This window comes from Meriones unguiculatus, chromosome 4 (assembly GCF_030254825.1).
Source record: "Meriones unguiculatus strain TT.TT164.6M chromosome 4, Bangor_MerUng_6.1, whole genome shotgun sequence".
Classification (NCBI taxonomy): Eukaryota; Metazoa; Chordata; class Mammalia; order Rodentia; family Muridae; genus Meriones; species Meriones unguiculatus.
In genome coordinates this window covers 16,860,266-16,877,459 of record NC_083352.1, presented here as the reverse complement: position 1 = coordinate 16,877,459, position 17,194 = coordinate 16,860,266, and the positions used below count along the sequence as shown (strand labels likewise).

The following is a 17,194-nucleotide window of genomic DNA, read 5'->3' as shown; positions in this document are numbered from 1 at the left end:
TACTTTCATATTAAAACTGCTTAAAGGAAATATTTTTATGATTCACACACCCTAATTATGAAGAATGAATAAATCTTACATTTACACAGACACGAACACTTTGGATGCTCAGTTTTCATTTGGATTTGGTTTTAGATTTGCAACATGCTAGACAACTGTCAGTGTGAACCTGGCTTTGCGCCTCCGGAGTGTGACATGACTCCTTCATCTCCAGGAGGAAGCTTTGATGACGGATTCTGGCTGCCCTATGGTTAGTCTCCACAGCTGGATTGCATGTGTAAGAAGTACAACTGAGGGGTTGATGTTTCTATTTTGCTTGACTTTATTTAAATTTTCAGAGCCATCTGTAGCTACTTGAAATCTAATCTAGAAGTGAGGACTTAACAAACCTCCCTACTCTATTTTTTTTTTGTAAGAGAAATTTTCCTATTATTATTATCATTTATTACAATTTATTCAGTTTGTATCCTGGCTGTTGCCCCCTCCCTCATTTCCTCCCAATCCCACCCTCATGTAATTTGATCATTGCCTGCAGAACATTTCTGTGTCCACAGCACAGTTTTCTGCATAGACATGAGTTTCAAAAGAGATAACCTACTATAGCCTGTATTTCCCAAGGGAGTTAGGTATATACAAAAATGTGCCAGTTGTGTGTCTGTATGTGTGTGTGTGTAGAGAGAGAGAGGGAGAGAGAGAAGCCTTCAGCTTCCATGGAAAATGCAGTGTAGAGAGAAAGGTGTGTGTGGCAGAGGGGACAGATAGGTTGGGGGTGCCTGAGATAGCCAGAGGAAGAAATTGGATTCCCTGGAGCTGGAGTTACAGGCCTAAGACGAATGGCTCAATGTTGGTGCAAAGAAGCAAATTCAGGTCCTGGATGACAGGTAAATGCTTAACCACTGAGACATCTCTTCAGCTCTAGCATGTTTAAAATTAATTGTTCTCTTGAATGTGGAATCTTCTATACCCTCAGCTCATAAATATTATGTTACTAGTATCTAAATACACTTTTGAATACATTTTTGTGGAAGGTCATGAACAACCACTGCCTATTTGATTCTATCAGATCTGTTTTATACAGTTACAATTCTGTGCCATCATATCCAGTTGCTACATCTAGTCAGTGTGCCAATGTGTCAGTTTTATTAATAGTTAATTATATGTATAAGTAACAATCTTGGGGACAGGTGCAAAAGGAAGTACAGACTGTAAGGTTAAAGTAAGAAAAGTGTTGCAGATGTGTTCCCTCTTTTCTAGTTCTATCCATTTGCCTACAATTTGCATGATGCCTTTGTTTTTAATAGCTGAGCAGTATTCCATTGTGTAAGTGTACCACAGTTTCTTTATCCATTCTTTGATTGAGGAACATTTAGCTTGTCTCTAGTATCTGGCTATTCCAAATGGAGCTGCTATGAACATAGCTGAAAAGTGTCCTTGCTGTATGGTGGAGCATGTTTTGGTTATATGACCAGGAATGGTATAGCTGGGTCTTGAGGTAGAACTAGTCAGAGTTTTCTGAGAAAGCACAGCTTGATTTCCAAAGTGATTGTACTCATACTCCCGCCCGCAATGGAGGAGGGTTCCTGTTGCTCTACATCCTCACCAGCGTGTGCTGTCCCTTCAGCTTTTGATCTTAGTCATTCTGAGGGGTATAAGATGGAATCTCAGAATCGTTTTGATTTGCATTTCTCTGATGACTAAGGACGTTGAACATTTCTTTAAGAGCTCAGCCATTAGAGATTCCTCTGTTGAGAATTCTCTGTTTAGCTCTGCACCCCATTTTAAAATTGGGTTATTTGGTATTTAATGTTTTGAGTTCTTTATATATTTTGAATATTAGCTCTCTGTCAGATGTAGAGTTGGAGAACATCTTTTCTCGTTCTGTAGGCTGCCATTTTGTACCATTGGCAGTGTCTTTTGCCTTACAAATGTGGGTGCCCTTGTCTTGGGATCAGAGATGCTCAGAGTTAAGATGTTATCTGTGGATTTTATTTTCTTTTGATTAGCATGAAGTGTCTTTCCTCATTTCTTTTGATATAATTTTGGTTGAAATTCTATTTTATTAGATATTAGAATGGCTATTCAGCTCGCTTCTTGAGTCTGTTTGCTTGAAAAACTGTTTTCCAGCCCTTTACTGTGAGGTAATATCTTTGTTGCTGAGGTGTGTTTCTTGTATGCAGCAGAATGATGGATTCTTTTCCCACATCCATTCTGTTAGTCTGTGTCTTTTTATTGGGGAATCGAGTCCATTGATATTGAGAGATATTAATGACCAATGCTTGTTACTTCCTGCTATTTTTCATGTTGGTGGAGGGAGAGAGAGAGGGAGGGAGAGTGAGAGAGAGAGAGTGGGAAAGAGAGAGATTCTCTTTTTTAGGTTTTGCTTGTGGGGGGGACTGGGAGGAGGAGGGGACTGACTGTGATCAGGATGTAAAGTGAATAAATAAATTTTAAAAAATGTATCCGCTCAATCCTACTAAATGAAATTTTGGATATTTTCTTAGTAGATAATACTAGAGAGGAATTTGTTTTCTTAAGGTAATATTTTATTGAATAATTATATTAATGAATTTTTATGCTGTTAATGTCCTATATTATAGTTTTAGTATTCTGAGCTTTTAATATTTAACTGTATGATCTTCATTTAAAATTTATCAGATTCATTTCTAGACTTAGCAGATCTAATCATTCTCACTGATTTTTTTAATTCAATTCTTAATTATTTAAGTCTATAGCTATCCAGATAAAGATTTCTTTTCTTTTGAAGATTAATTAATTAATTAATTAATTTATTATGCAGTGTTTTGCCTGCATGTACGCCTGCATGCCAGAAGAGGGCACCAGATCTCGCTATAGATGGTTGTGAGCCACCATGTGGTTGCTGGGAATTAAACTCAGGACCTTTGGAAGAGCAGCCAGTGCTCCTAACCTCTGAGCCATCTTTCCAGCCTCAGATAAAGATTTCTTAGATAAGCAAGACTTTAAATGCCAAAGTGCATATGATTTTTGATGTATCTTATTTTTTAAAAGTTGTATGTAATGTGTGTATGTGTCCGCACACTTTCACATGTCTTTGAACATGTATTCAGAGACTAGAGCAGGACGTTGGACACGGTCCTCTGCCTTAGTTTTTGAGGTGGGGACTGTCACTGAACTGGAACGCTCCATTTTGGCTTGGCTGGCTGGCTGGCTAGGAGCTCCTGAGAAGGACTGTCTCTACCTACCAGTGCTTGCTCGGGCTTCCACTAAATGAGATTGTCTTTTCTTTTCAGGTGTGTCTTGTTTATTCTTTGGTAGTTTCATACATGTATACAATGGTTTTTGCTCACATTCACCCACAGCTTCTCCCTTCTCTTTCTGGACACAGCCCACCCAGCACATTCTCCTCCCCTTTTTTCACTTTCTTTTTATTATAACCATCTGTACCCAGCAAGTGCTGACTGCTAGCATATTGGCTGATCTCCTACGGGTTTTGTGCAGGGAACCATATTACTGTGAGTTTGTGACTGTGGCACTCATTTCATACCCAGAAGACAGCACTTCACAGCATGCTTTCCTTTCTGAACCATTTTCTCTGAGGTTTGGGGGCAGAGGCGTGATATAAATTTCCCCTTTAAGGCTGGGAATTCAAAATTACTTATTTCCAGAACTTTTATTTCACTGAACATCTGCAGTGTTACTCCTCTTATCCTGTTGAATTGTTTCCTTGGGAGTTTATCTAATGCACTCTCAACAGAATTCATCACTATGAAATTAGTAATATAATTTTTACACCTGGACTTTTTATCCTTCTGATTCTGTGTTGAGACTTAGGTATCTGTCTTTTGGCCATTGATTACAATTTTTTTTGAAATCACACATATTATTTCAATGGACAATTTTGCAATGTTCATGTGTAGCTAGGTTTTAGTAAGGGCGAAAAATTGTTCCTTTCCCTGTACTTGAACTCCATAACTAAGCCTTCAGTGTACTAGGCCACTAATAAAGATACAGGAAAAGGCAGTTAATCATAAACAATCTTCTGTTCATCTCCACTAACTTTGGGGGTGGATAAAGGTACAAAGATAGTATAGTCCATCCTAAGATCTGACTCACTATGGGTCAGATTTGGAAGAGTAAAGAATATGGGTCATTATTTAAGCAAAGAAAAAAAGAGAGAGGAAGGAAAAGTGACCAAGAGGGAGCAAGTTATTGTTAAAGTAAACGGCGTTTTAGACTCATTACAACTACAGAAAAGTATAATTAAAAGTAAATGAAAGAGCAGGTGGAGAAAGAGGCCTGTGGATTATGAATAAGAGAGAAGGTGTTCAGAGTATAAGTTGAGTGGAGTTGAATAGGCTCAGAAACAAAGCAGCTGTAAAATAACAATAATTTTAAAACTAAAAACATTTCAATGCAAGGGTGAAGATTTTTAAAACAACAAAATGAAATAAAAGTAAGGTTGAAAAGATACATAGCTTTAGGCATCATTTCTTTAGTTGCTAAGAGGAGTGTTGTTTGCCTTTCTTAAGAGAACCAACAGTGCTATACAAAAGAACATTTGAATTCATACACTGCACATAAAAGTTAATTTAAAATCAACTAAGAGTATACAAAAGCTAAAACTGAGACAGCATAGAAGACAAAGCAAAGTCATTCAAATCATTGGTCTGCACCAGTCATGCCTGGTTTTGGAAAAGTTAAATGGTACTTTCACACTTTCAGATAAAAGCATGCCTTTGATTGTCAAGCGGCGCGGCGCCCGGTTCAAAAAGGGACTTTTGATCAGTTTCTATGTGTTTCTGCCTTTCCTTATTATGGCTGCCTTCATGGTTGTTAAGCGGAATATCACCAAAGGTTTCTGGCACAGAGAGGAAGCGTTAAGTGGACGGTAAGTACATGCATTAATAGTAAAAATACACTATAGGAAGTGCTTGAACATGGTTAAGTAATACAAATATGACCTTTTGGAAGGAAGCTAGCGCTACTGAGTATAAAGTTTTCAAGACATAACCAAAACTTGTTTCAAAAATTTTCTGACAGGCATCCTGTAGTGAGAATTCTGGAATTTTTGTTTCTTTAAAAAACACACAGAAATATTATAAGAATATGTTTTTTGCTTTAATCCCACGTGTGGGGATGTGGGGCTGCTTTGGGCTATCCACGGCAGCTGAATATAATTTGCCTCGTGCCCTAGCAGAAACGTGGTCCTGCCAGGTGCAGAGAGTTCCTGTGATTGTGTGACAGTAGAAATTCTGGGACGTTTCCAGAGGCTATGGCGTAGGGGGTCATTGTTGGTTGTTCATGGGGGTTGGTTGTGGTTTGTTCGCTGTGTTCAAAGAAGAAACAAGAAGAAATTAGATTCAGGGATCTCTCTCTCTCCCCTCCCCCACATCCTTCTTTCCCTCCTATCTAGAGATAAAGGGGTGAAATGGGGTGTGGGGGAAGGGTGAGGAGAAAGAAGAACCAGCTACAGCATCCTTCTTGTCCTGAGGGGCCAAGGACAATTGGAGAGCCTCAGTAAACCCTCAGGACCCTTCCAATGGAAAGCCTTCATGATGTGTAACTAATTTAGAAGGTTTTGTTGATTTCTCAAGCAACCCGAGTTTCCTCACATGGCAGGTCATTTCATGGGGTGTGGGTCAATAGAATATGTAGAAGGCAAGAAAAGTCAGAGGCAAAACGAGGCTGGAAGCCCCGTTCCACAATGCGCACGCAATTTATACCACTTGTGTGCTTCTAAACTGTAATTAAGGTGTGGTAAAGCTTTCGTTTCAGCCTTAACACCAGTGCAAGCCATGGTTTGTTTGGTGAGGTAATGCTGAAGCAAGGGTAAACAGGGAGCCTTGTAGTCCCATCCTAAGAATGTAAGGATGGCTAATTTACAATCCTCTCTCTGTTTCTCAGACTAGGCAACACTTACTAAGGAGGTGTCAGCAACCAGTTAAATTCAGGGCGATGATGATTGATGTAGACATTTATAAAATAATCAACTTGTTTTAGAGTCGTCAGATTAAATGACAACCAGCATAAATATTCCTGCACTGTTGGGACATTTTGGGAAAATCTGGATTTTGACTTTTGGAAGAATTGCCACACTAAGGAATCACGGTTTTAAAAGAATGAGAAAACCATGTCAAAGCAGCATAGGAGTTGCAAACACAAGTGGTTTCGGGCCAGCAAGAGGACAAACTGGAACAGAGCTGAGTCAAGAGGAAGGGTAGAAGTGAGGCCCTCAACGCCCCATGAATGGCGATTGCTGCGCCCTCCCTGGCCAGCACATTGTTGCCAACCCTTCCTTCCGGTTTCAGTGGCAAACAGATCACCAAGTGCTTACAACCTTATATGTCATATTCTCCAGACGTAGCAGCAAATAAGTATTCAAAGTCACCTTAAGTTACCTGCACTTGATTTGAATTAATGATTCCTAGTTGGGTGTTCAAACCTGATGCCGCCCAAGAGGACCTTGAACACTGTAATGGCACACCTAGTGTGTTAGCCTAGTGTGTTATGAGGCTCTCTGAAAACACGAATATTGGTAAATGTAGTTGTAGGATCTGAGAAGCCTCATTAATAAAGGTAAATCATCTAAATAGTTATTTACAGTTACTTGATCGAAACAAAACTAGAGAGGGTTAATAACTTGAAGCTGTATGTGCAAATGTCTATAAATAATAACAACTTTGATGGATATTTTAATATCTCATCTTAGTTTCCATTCGGACAAGATAGACAACAGTGCTTAGACTACTTGTTTTGAAATCCAAAAACATAAGCAAATAACAACCCAGAAAGGTACTTTATGTCTTTGAAATTTAGATAGGATCTGGAAAGACCAAATGCTGGAATGCTTGATCACTGGCTGGCACCTGCAGAGAAGGTATTGATAGCAGCAATTGATCAGTTAGCATAAATCTGACTTTTGATATTTATTGTAAGCTTTCTTTCTATTTTTCTTTTTTCTTCCTTCCTGTCTTTCTTTCTTTCCTTCTTTTTTAACTTTTTATTGTTTCTTTGTGAATTACATATCATGCACCCCAATTCCATTCATCTTCCCTTCCCTTCAAATCTGTCCTCACAATGAGAAAAACAATCTCCTTGTGGAAGCCATAGTTGGGTCGCAGTGTGCCCCACACAAACCCTTTTGTCCACATCTTTTTTGCTTGCAAATGTTCATTGGTGACATTGGTCTGGTACATTAATGTGGAAATCTCATATAAACTGCTGGTAATCAGATTCTCATGCGAACGCTCATCCCAGGCCAGGTGGAGCTCTTCTCCCTGGCTCAGCTCCTCAGCTCCTTGGCCTTTTGGCTCATTGCCTCGCTTCCTACCCCAAGAGCACGGCCAGAATGGTGCTTGCCTCAGGATCTTTTTTTTTTTTTCCAGGGAATTCCAGGCTACTGATCACTCAGATGTTCACAGGTCAGAACAGTGAGTATAACAAGGCCTCTCTCCTCTCTGTCACCTACTGACACACGTGTGACATGCAGCCACACCTCCAAGGCATCTAGGGCGGGGTGATTTCTTACTAATGACCAGTTGATCCTGAAAAGAACCCTTTCTCTTTTGTACAGGTCAATAGCAGAAGTTGGTGGTATGGAGAGCAAGCCGTCATAGAGTCAAAGGTGACCGAAGACCTCGAGTTGCCGACAAAGTGTTGTAACTATCTCTGTGAGCACCCCTCCCCCCTCAGCATCAGGCCGTAGCTGGTTTTGCCTTTCCTCACGCAGAGTCCTAATTGCCAGTTTTGCATGCTGAAACAAGGCCAAAAGAAAGCGTTTGCAATAGATTTTGTTTTACATTAATTCGGAAATCTTAACGTAAACTGCCAATAATCAGATCCTTATAAGAAATACCTCGAAAGGAGTTTTCAAGAGGAGCATACCCCTGCATTTAAGGACTTAGTTTGCAAATGTATAACAGGTTGTTCTCCTGCTATACATTTAACTGTTCTTCTTCACTGAGACTCCAAGGGAATTGTTATCCTGTCTTAGAAATGAGGGAGTCGATACAAGAAGTTGTAACAATGCCTGATGCTTCCTGAATGTCAGTAAATTGTGCAGTTTAGTTAAGGTGTGCCTTTCAAGTTCAAACTGACAGGACCAACTTGACACTTATACCTCACAATATACCTGGAAATGAAGGGTAGGATTTACATTAATGGAGGACCAGGAAAGATGGAAAGGACACAATTTCTTACAAAACAGAAAGATAATTCTTTCTCTTAAGACAAGATGAAAGAGGTATCCATATATATTATACAAAAGTTTTACTGATTTGTGTAAAATTAAAGTTATTTTCTATGCTACACCTGAACATGTGGAAAAATTCAAGTGTAACAAAGCATTACCTCAAACAGGCATCCAATTACATATCTGCCATCCATTTACATCTCACTCTGACAGCTGAGTCAGCAGATGGCTGTGTTCTCATCTGCCACTTGACGCTGGGGTGGGAGTCCATCAGGACTAAAGGTTTCTTATTTAAAACTGTAAATATCTCAGCATCAATCTCATTGCCTTTATCTTGGCAATACGTTCAAATGAGGTACCCAGATTACTTCAGAGGTAGTGATAGAGAGCCCAGCTATATCCACAGGCACACAGCTAGCAGAATTATCTCTGTGCACTTCGTAAGGGGCAGCTTTCTAACACATGCGTGCCCCAGGGGACAGAGTAAGCCAGATTGCTTGGTTCCTGGCAAGGATGACAGATTCACTGACCGAATTGGGAAACCATGCTGCTGATAGGATTACTATAACCAGAGAAGAGGAACTCAGCAGGCTTCTTGGAGGATGCTTCTCTCTCACTCTGGAAAAAAAAAAAGTCAAGACTCACTGGACCACTGAGAGTCCAAACTTGTGCTCTAAATGCTCAAAGATGGTTGTGTTCTTTGATTTCAGTTTGTGAGCAGAATACTATGAGTAAGGGTAGAGGATGCTGCCTCACTGTTCCAGACAGGGCTGGCAAGAATAGCTCATGGATTAAGTTTCAAGGTGAATGTATTTGCATAAGAAACACTGATGATGGATTTAGTGTGTCTGGTTTTATGTTGAGGTTTGATCCACTTGGACTTTAGTTTTGTGCAGGGTGGTGAATATGGATCTACTTGCATATTTCTACATGTAGACATCCAGTTAGACCAGCACTATTTGTTGAAGATGCTGCTTTTTTCCATTGTATGGTTTTGGCTTCTTTGTTAAAAATCAAGTATCCATAGGTGTGTGGGTTTATTTCTGGGTCTTCTATTCTATTCCCTTGATCCACTATTCTGTTTTTATGCCAGTACCATGCAGTTTTTATTACTGTTACTCTGTAGTACACCTTGAAATCAGGGATGGAGCTGCCTCTAGATGATCTGTTGTTGTACAGAATCCTTTTAGAAATTCTGGGTGTTTTTTTTCCCATATGAAATTGAGAATTGTTTTTTCTTTCAAGTTCTGTAAAGAATTGTGTTGGTATTTTGATTGGAATTGCATTGAATTTGTAGATTGCCAAGTGGATCAAAGACCTCAACATAAAACCAGATACACTAAATCGGCTAAAAGAAAAAGTGGGGAAGAGCCTTGAACTCATTGGCACAGGAGACAACTTCCTGAACAGAACACCAATAGCACAGGCTCTAAGCAAAAAATCAATAAATGGGACCTCATGAAACTGAAAAGCTTCTGTAAAGCAAAGGACACTGTCGTCAGGACAAAACGACATCCTACAGACTGGGAAAGGATCTTCACCAAACCTATATCTGACAGAGGGCTGATATCCAGAATATATACAGAACTCAAGAAGATAAAAAGCAACAAGTCAAATAATCCAATTAAAAAACATGGGACAGAGGTAAACAAAGAATTCTCAATAGAGAAATATCAAATGGCAGAGAAACACTTAAAGAAATGCTCAACATCCTTAGTCATCAGGGAAACGCAAATCAAAATGAACCTGAGATTTCACCTTACACCCATCAGAAAGGCTAAGATCAAAAACTCAAGTGCTAATACATGCTGGAGAGGATGTGGAGAAAGGGGAACCCTCCTGCATTGCTGGTGGGAATATAAACTTGTACAACCACTTTGGAAATCAATCTGACACTTTCTCAGACCATTAGGAATAGTGATACCTCAAGGTCCAGCTACCACTCCTAGGCATATACCCAAAATATGGTCAAGTATACAATAAGGAATTGGCTCAACCATATTCATAGCAGCTTTATTCATAATAGCCAGAATCTAGAAACAACCCAGATGTCCCTCAATGGAGGAATGGATACAGAAATTGTGGTACTTTTACACAATGGAATAGTACTCAGCAATTAAAAACAAGGAAATCATGAAATTTGCAGGCAAATGGTGGGAACTAGAAAAGATCATCCTGAGTGAGGTATCCCAGAAGAAGAAAGACACACGTGGTATATACTCATTTATAAGTGGATATTAGACATATAATATAGGATAAACCTACAAAAATCTGTACACCTAAAGAAGCTGAGCTAGAAGGAGACCTTAGGTAAGATGATCAATCCTCATTCAGAAGGGCAAACAACATGGACATTGGAAGAGGGAGAAAACAGGGAACAGGTGCCTACCACAGAGAGCCCCTGAAAGACTCTACCCAGGAGGGTATCAAAGCAGATGTCCAACTTTGGGCAGAGTGCAGGGAATCTTAGGAAAGAAGGGGGAGATAGAGAGACTTGGAAGGGACAGGAGCACCACAAGGAGAGCATCAGAACTAAAAATCTGGGCCCAGAGGTCTTTTCTGAGACTGATTCTCCAACCAAGGACCATGCATGGACATACCCTAGAACTCCTGCACAGATGTAGCCCATGGTAGCTCAGTCTCCAAGTGGGTTCACTAGTAAGGGGAACAGGAGCTGTCTCTGACATAAACTCAGTGGCTGGCTCTTTAGTCACCTCCCCCTGAGGGAGGAGCAGTCTTACCAGAAGTGGTGGGATTTCACAGGGGATGAGGGAGGAGGCTACAGCTGGTAAATAAAGTGAATAAACTGTAATTAACAAATATATTAATTAGAAACAAAGCAAAAAAAAAAAAAAGAAACACTAATGTTTATTGACATATAGCAGAAAGACAGCAAGGCTATTACATAATTTTCTGTAGCTTAGTAATATTGGGTGTGCCCAGTATAAATGAAGTACTAGGTTTGGTTCCCAGCACCAAAATATGACAACTACCACCACCACCGACAAGCAACAAACAAGAACCAAAAAAAGTAGAAAGAATAAATGTAATTTTCTAAGTACTGAAATATATAGAACCCCTCTGTATCCAAAGTTCGTTTTCTTATTACTTTTTAAAAATTAATTTCTGAGCTTATGAATCAAATGAGAGAGAAAATATATAGCATGAATCATAAGCCAACCATAAACAAGGTCTAGGATACCATGATAAGAGACGTCCTTTATTCAGATGTAAATGGCGTTATAGTCAAATATTTCGGAATTGAGAGGAGCAGGATTTGTCATTATGCAGCCTTTGTTTTATAAATCTCTTGCTGCAAAGTAGGGGAGATGTTGGTTACCACCAAGGTATGCATGCCACTACTACACCCTTAGGGTTACTGTGCCATGCTGGTTGTTGTTGTAGTTCATGGGCATCATAGCTGGTTAGAGGTGTTGGTTGTTTACATCTTTTAGAAGCTTATATAGTGCCTTTTGATTATGTGAAAGCTAGTCCTCAGGGAGCATTCAAGTCAGCTTACCTCAGGGGCTTCTGAGTCCTGTATCTGAAAAACATTGTGTTTTCAGCAATAGAGATTTATCTTACCTGGATAACAGTAAACCAGCGGGAAGCCTGATGACTACACAGCAAAGGCATGGAAAGGGCAAGTCTGGGTCATAGGAAAAGGGGAACAAAAAGAAAACCTTTTTTGGGGGGAGATGACAGGTGGAATAGAGTGCAGATGGGTGAATCTTTGGGGGATTAGAGTGAAAGAGAACAAAGATCTCAAAATTCGGGGCAGAATGGATAGTGGCACTTTCACAATGGTAAAGAACTGCATATGGGAAGATCTATTTGACATTTGAGTGTTGATCTGGGTAGGGGTTGGTGGGTGGGGTGGTGGGGTATTGGTAGTTTGACCTTTGATCCTTTGTAAGGGATGCAGCTGCTGGTGATTGACAGAGGGGTTTGGGGAATACTTTTTCTGGCTGATATTGAGTAAAAAAAATTTTTCTGCATTGCTTCTGTTTCCTGTTGGTGTTTTTTTTTTCTTTGTTACTTCTTTCACTTTTTAAATTAAAATACAATTACATCATTTCCCCCTTCCCTTTTCTCCCTCAAAACCCTCCCATACACCTTCTTGCTCTCTTTCAGACTCATGGCCTCTTTCTTCATTGGCCATTGTTACGTGCTCAGCCTGTTATTTGTATTCGTGCTTTCATTCAGTTTTGACAACCAGATGATGTGCTTCTTTCCTGGGTAAGATTGTTTCTCCTGATCTCAGCATTCCTTTGTTGTCGGAGTGCTGTTGTGCAGGGCTGGGGATGCCTAAGCGTACCTAGTTTATCATGTCTATTGTCTTTGCTCAGCTCATGTTTAGGGAGTCATGTTAGTAAGCATTTACGGATGGAGGTGCTGACATCACTTGGAGATTCATTGTCACAGCCAACCAGCTAACACTCTTACAGTCTTTCTCTCCCCACATTTGCACAATGTTTACTGAGCCTTAGGGAGTTGTTTTGTAAATGTGTCTGTTAGGACTGGACTCCTAAACTCTGCCTTCTAATTGGTTGTGTTTTTTATAATTGCTCTTCATCTGTCAAAAGGGGATGTTTCCTTAACGAAGAGTAAGGATTATAATTGTCTGTGGTATAAGGACAAATATTTAGGATGTAGTTAGGGATAATGCTGGTTCAGTAGAATATTTGGGTTTTAGGTTCTTCTTCAAGATCCATTACTTCACCAGCCCCTGGTAGTGCTAGGTTTCTAGTATCAGTCATGATTGGCTTCTTGTTCAATAAGCCTTCAGTGAGCTTAGAGAGCTCAGTAAGCTCAGTAAGCTCAATAAGCCTTAGAGAGCTGTTGGTCACCACCACGGTATGTATGCCATTACTGCACGCTTGGCGTTACTGTGCCATGCTGATAGTTTTGTGTAGCTTAGAAGGATTGTATTTCATTATAGTTTATGAGCATCACAGCTGGTTAGGAGTGTTGGCTGCTTCCCTCTTTTGAAAGTTTGCACGGTGCCTTTTGATTCTATGAAAGCTAGTCCTCAGAAAAGGGACATTCAAGTCAGTTCCAGCTCAGGGGCCTATAGGTCCTATGTCTAAAAAACATTGCAAAAATAAATAAATAAATAAATAAATAAATAAATAAATAAATAAAAACATTGCATTTTCAGCAATAGAGACTTATCTTCTGGATTTGTTTTCACTCATTTAAAGTTTATAGAATGCAACTGAAACAGACAAAGCTCATTTGACTGCACGCCCTTTCCATGCAGCGCTGCAAAATAGTCACAAACAAACTAAACACAACAACAAAACCCAAAAACCAAACCAAACCAACCAACCAAACAACCCTTAGCTTAAGAAATTTCGTGGATCATAGGTACAGAAGGCCAGAGCCCAGTCATGGACTTACTATGTTAATTTATCATGTTAATTTGTTTTCTATCGTATAGCTTTACAATAATGATGAGAATGTAGCTTCTCTACTTCCTGTGTCTTGTTTTTGTTTGTTTGTTTTTAACAACAACAGTTATGCAGCATCAAAGCCACAATGGAAGAACACCAGCAAGAAACTCACTGTTCCATGGTCTCATCCTAGAAGAAGAACCAGCCCATCTCTTTAACTGTGGCTTAGTGATATCACACCTCCAAATAAATTCTACGGCTGAAAGTGTACAGACCTGTACTTGTTGATTCTTGCATCTGAGACAGGGAGACCAGCATTCTAAGCTGAGACTATTCTACTATCTACTGCTATTCCTACCCAAGCACCCAAAGCCAAGAGCAAGAAGTACAACCCACCTCTCTGCAATCTCTCCCCAGCTCTAGCATTTCAAGTTTCAGGATGCCCTGAGGGAGATTTGGTGGGTGGGAAGACTTCTTTTAGGTTCCAAATAGTCACTAGTATCATTTCTCACAAAAATCTTATCAGAGGTGTAGATGATCGCCCTTTGGTTCCCTGAAACCAAAAATTTAAGATGTTTCATGATATTTGGTATTGTGGGGCCATTTCTGAAGTGAAACATTCCCTTTGATGGAAGGAGCTGGGGTCATAAAACTCAGGAGAATCATGTGATGCAGGAAGCTCACTTCGGGAAGTTGTACGACCCAGAGGCCCCCTCCCTAGGCTTATTAGGCAGCACGTGATGGGTGGGATAGAGGAGGGTTCTCTTTAGCTGCCTGTAAGTCGGGCAAGGAATTTTAGAAATGTGGCTCTCATAAGCCATGGGCCCATGATCACTCAGATGGGCCTTCTGGCCAACGCATCTTCCTTGGTCATGCAAGTAACTCCAACAAACCAGCTGGTTCGCCAGCCTATTCAGTGGCGGAGTTATGTCTGTAGTCTGAGTTGAATTGTTGTTCCTAACGTTTGGTAGGCCTGAACTCTTCTGGGTGCTGAAGCTGAGCTCTGTGTGTGATGTTCTTGCTGAAGCCTTCATGGTCCTAATTCCCCTCTTGGCTGAGGCTGAGGGAGCACCTCCATGGACCTTGAACATTAGGTCTGGGTTAGTGTACCATTGATCAGTCCCAAGCTTGATCCTGTCCCAGAGCCTCCATCCAAAGCAAAAATGACCCAAACTTCATCATAGAGACCCAAATGCTTCTTTTCTAAACAGCCCTCAACTGATATGTTGGGGAAAATGGTCTTACGTACTATATATTCAGATGCTGGTTCCTGTGCCCAGGGATCTGGTTGCAGTCCTCTGAAGAATCTCCTGTATCAAGGTTGTGTAAAGAATGATCCCCAATTATCTCTGCTTGGTTAAAAAAAAAAAAAAAAAGCTGAAGAGCCAATGATGGGGCAGAGAGGACAGGAGGCAGGACTTCCATTCCTAGTTGGGGATCTCAGGTAGAGAAAGAAAAAAGAGGAGAAGGAGGCCATGAGGACAAAGATGGAGTAGAAACATTCCAGGGCAAGACTGGATAGCCAGACCAGTGTAGACAGGTTAGGCTCAATGAGTATATGCCTACTTACAGCACTTAAAGCTCGTTGAATAGATGTAAATAGGTCTCCCTGTCATTATTTGGGAGCTAGAATGGTTATTGGAAAAGGCCCCAACTAATGCCACAATCCAACAATAATGGATACGAGGAAAACATCCACCAGCCACATTATTCAGCCTTTAAAAGAGCATACCACAAATATCACTACGAAATGGGTGAACCCTAAGGTCATCACGCAACAACCATGTGCCACACATTTGTAAAAGCAATAATTAGTTTACAACTAGTAAACCAGGGCCCTGGTGTCTGGAAGAGGAAAAAAAATGGTGGAGGGGTAAAGTCTACAAGACCTAGTATTCATCTGGGGGCGTAATAAGTTCTAAAATTTACAGTTAATGAGTGTGCGTGTTCACAGTGTGTTAACATCACACCCCTACACCTCAAATGCATGAATCGTGTGGACTATTAATTCTGACAAAACACAGATGTTTAGAGAACACAAAATTTTACAATTGTACAGTTTCCTTTTCCTCACTGCCACTAATTTTGCATCACGGTAACTGTGACCCTGCCTTATTAATTTCTTATTTATTACCACCTAGGTATATCAGGACCTAGCGAACTCAGTTTTCACGCTTTCTCTGTTTGTGGCTGTTGGCACTGGTTGCTCCGTACAGGGGTGGGGGGTGAGCTGCGGTGACAGGAGATTTGTCACTCATGGATGCAGGGGAGAAGGGCTTTGCCGGTGTAGAGTTGGACATTCTCGGGAAAGCGAAAGCGGACGGCAGCCAGCACCACTCTCTATAGCTTCTCCAACTCACCTTGCCTGGTTGCTCTTCCCATCTTTCCAAGGGTGCGGCGTCACCCTGCTGGCTAGCTTATGTAAATTTGACTACAGCTAGAGGGTCAGTGTGTCAGCTGAGAAAACTCCCTCATCAGACTGGGCTGTGGGCAAGTCTGTGGTGCATTTTCTTGACTGATGATTGGCGGGTGGCCCCACTTCACCGTGAGCATTGCCGCCTCTGGGCCAGTGGTTCTGAACCGTGTAAGCAAACAAGTGGAACAATTCATGGAAACCCAGCCAGGTAGCGGCGCTCCTCCACCGTCTCTGCTTCAGTTCCTCCTGCCTTGAATTTCTGCTCTGACTTCCCTGGGTGATGGACTCTAAAAGATGAGATGAACCCTTTCTTCTTCACGTTGCTTTTGGAAATGGTACTTCATTACAGCAACTCATAAGTGATATTCCCAGTTTACTTTTCATATTCTGTCGCAATAAAAATGCCAGGAAACGGTGAAGCGGCGAGGAAAAAAAAAATAACCAAGCAAGACAAGCCGTGATTGCTTGTAGTTTTATGGCCCCCAGCAAGGGCCTGCGTCAGAACTAGCTGGTGCTAGTTCGCTGCCAGGCGGAGCCCCTGAGCTAGCCTCTGGCTAGCCCTAGGTGGGCGGCCTCCCACGCTGCCCACGTGCCCCACGGCTGCCAACGGTCTTGAGCTCGGGTGTGCTTTCTGCACTCAGCCCCAGTCATGCCTCTGCTCTTCCTGCTTGCCGAGTTTGCCATGCTATTAGCCCGCCTCGGTAAGGCCCTGCGAGCACCCCACTCCTTCCCTTCTGCTTTTCCGCAGCCGAGAGAGGACAGCACCCTGGTCTCGGATGCCTGGTGATGCCCGCCCTCCATCTTGCCCCCCTCCAGCCCCAACCCCAGTCCGGACTAGGTGAACCCAGGGTAATCACGATGACATGTGCACTGTCTTTGGGCCTGGACAAACAGCAGGAAAACGATTAGTCTTCTGAGGTCCCGGCATCCTGGGAAGAGGGGTGCAGGTGCTGGCTACCGCCGCCCTCTGGTTGCTCCCCGGAGCCCTGAGGAGGAATGGGAATGCTTGCCAGGTTGAACAGCTTCTCCTTTGTATTTCCAATGGCTCCTTAAATTTTTGTCGAAAATTGTGCCTCTAACTTTTTGTCGAAAGTTGCACCTCTAGGAAGCGAGTGGGTTTATTACAAATGTGCCAAAGCACATCAGGGTCCCCAGGGAACTCAGCAATGCTGGCTGGGAACGGGACTATCGCGGATTCAGGAAGTAAATCGA

General features: G+C 41.5%; 2 protein-coding genes and 1 non-coding gene across 3 annotated transcripts in view; 2 read left to right on the top strand and 1 right to left on the bottom strand.

Moving 5' to 3' along the window:
* Positions 1 to 7,595, top strand: part of LOC110560032 (A disintegrin and metallopeptidase domain 3-like) — a 42,367-nt gene extending 34,772 nt beyond the window's left edge. Inside the window, exons 18-20 of the mRNA XM_021655714.1 lie at positions 136 to 250; positions 4,702 to 4,867; positions 7,553 to 7,595. Coding sequence (XP_021511389.1) covers positions 136 to 250; positions 4,702 to 4,867; positions 7,553 to 7,595 — 324 coding nt within the window. The remainder of the gene's footprint in view (positions 1 to 135; positions 251 to 4,701; positions 4,868 to 7,552) is intronic.
* Positions 7,367 to 7,495, bottom strand: LOC132653867 (small nucleolar RNA SNORA17). Its single transcript, XR_009591703.1, has one exon. It is a non-coding gene; the product is annotated as a small nucleolar RNA SNORA17 (small nucleolar RNA).
* Positions 7,596 to 16,631: 9,036 nt separating the features above from the next.
* Adam18 (ADAM metallopeptidase domain 18) overlaps positions 16,632 to 17,194 on the top strand; it is a 56,589-nt gene continuing 56,026 nt past the window's right edge. Inside the window, exon 1 of the mRNA XM_060381273.1 lies at positions 16,632 to 16,683. Within this exon, the coding sequence (XP_060237256.1) occupies positions 16,632 to 16,683 (52 nt within the window). The remainder of the gene's footprint in view (positions 16,684 to 17,194) is intronic.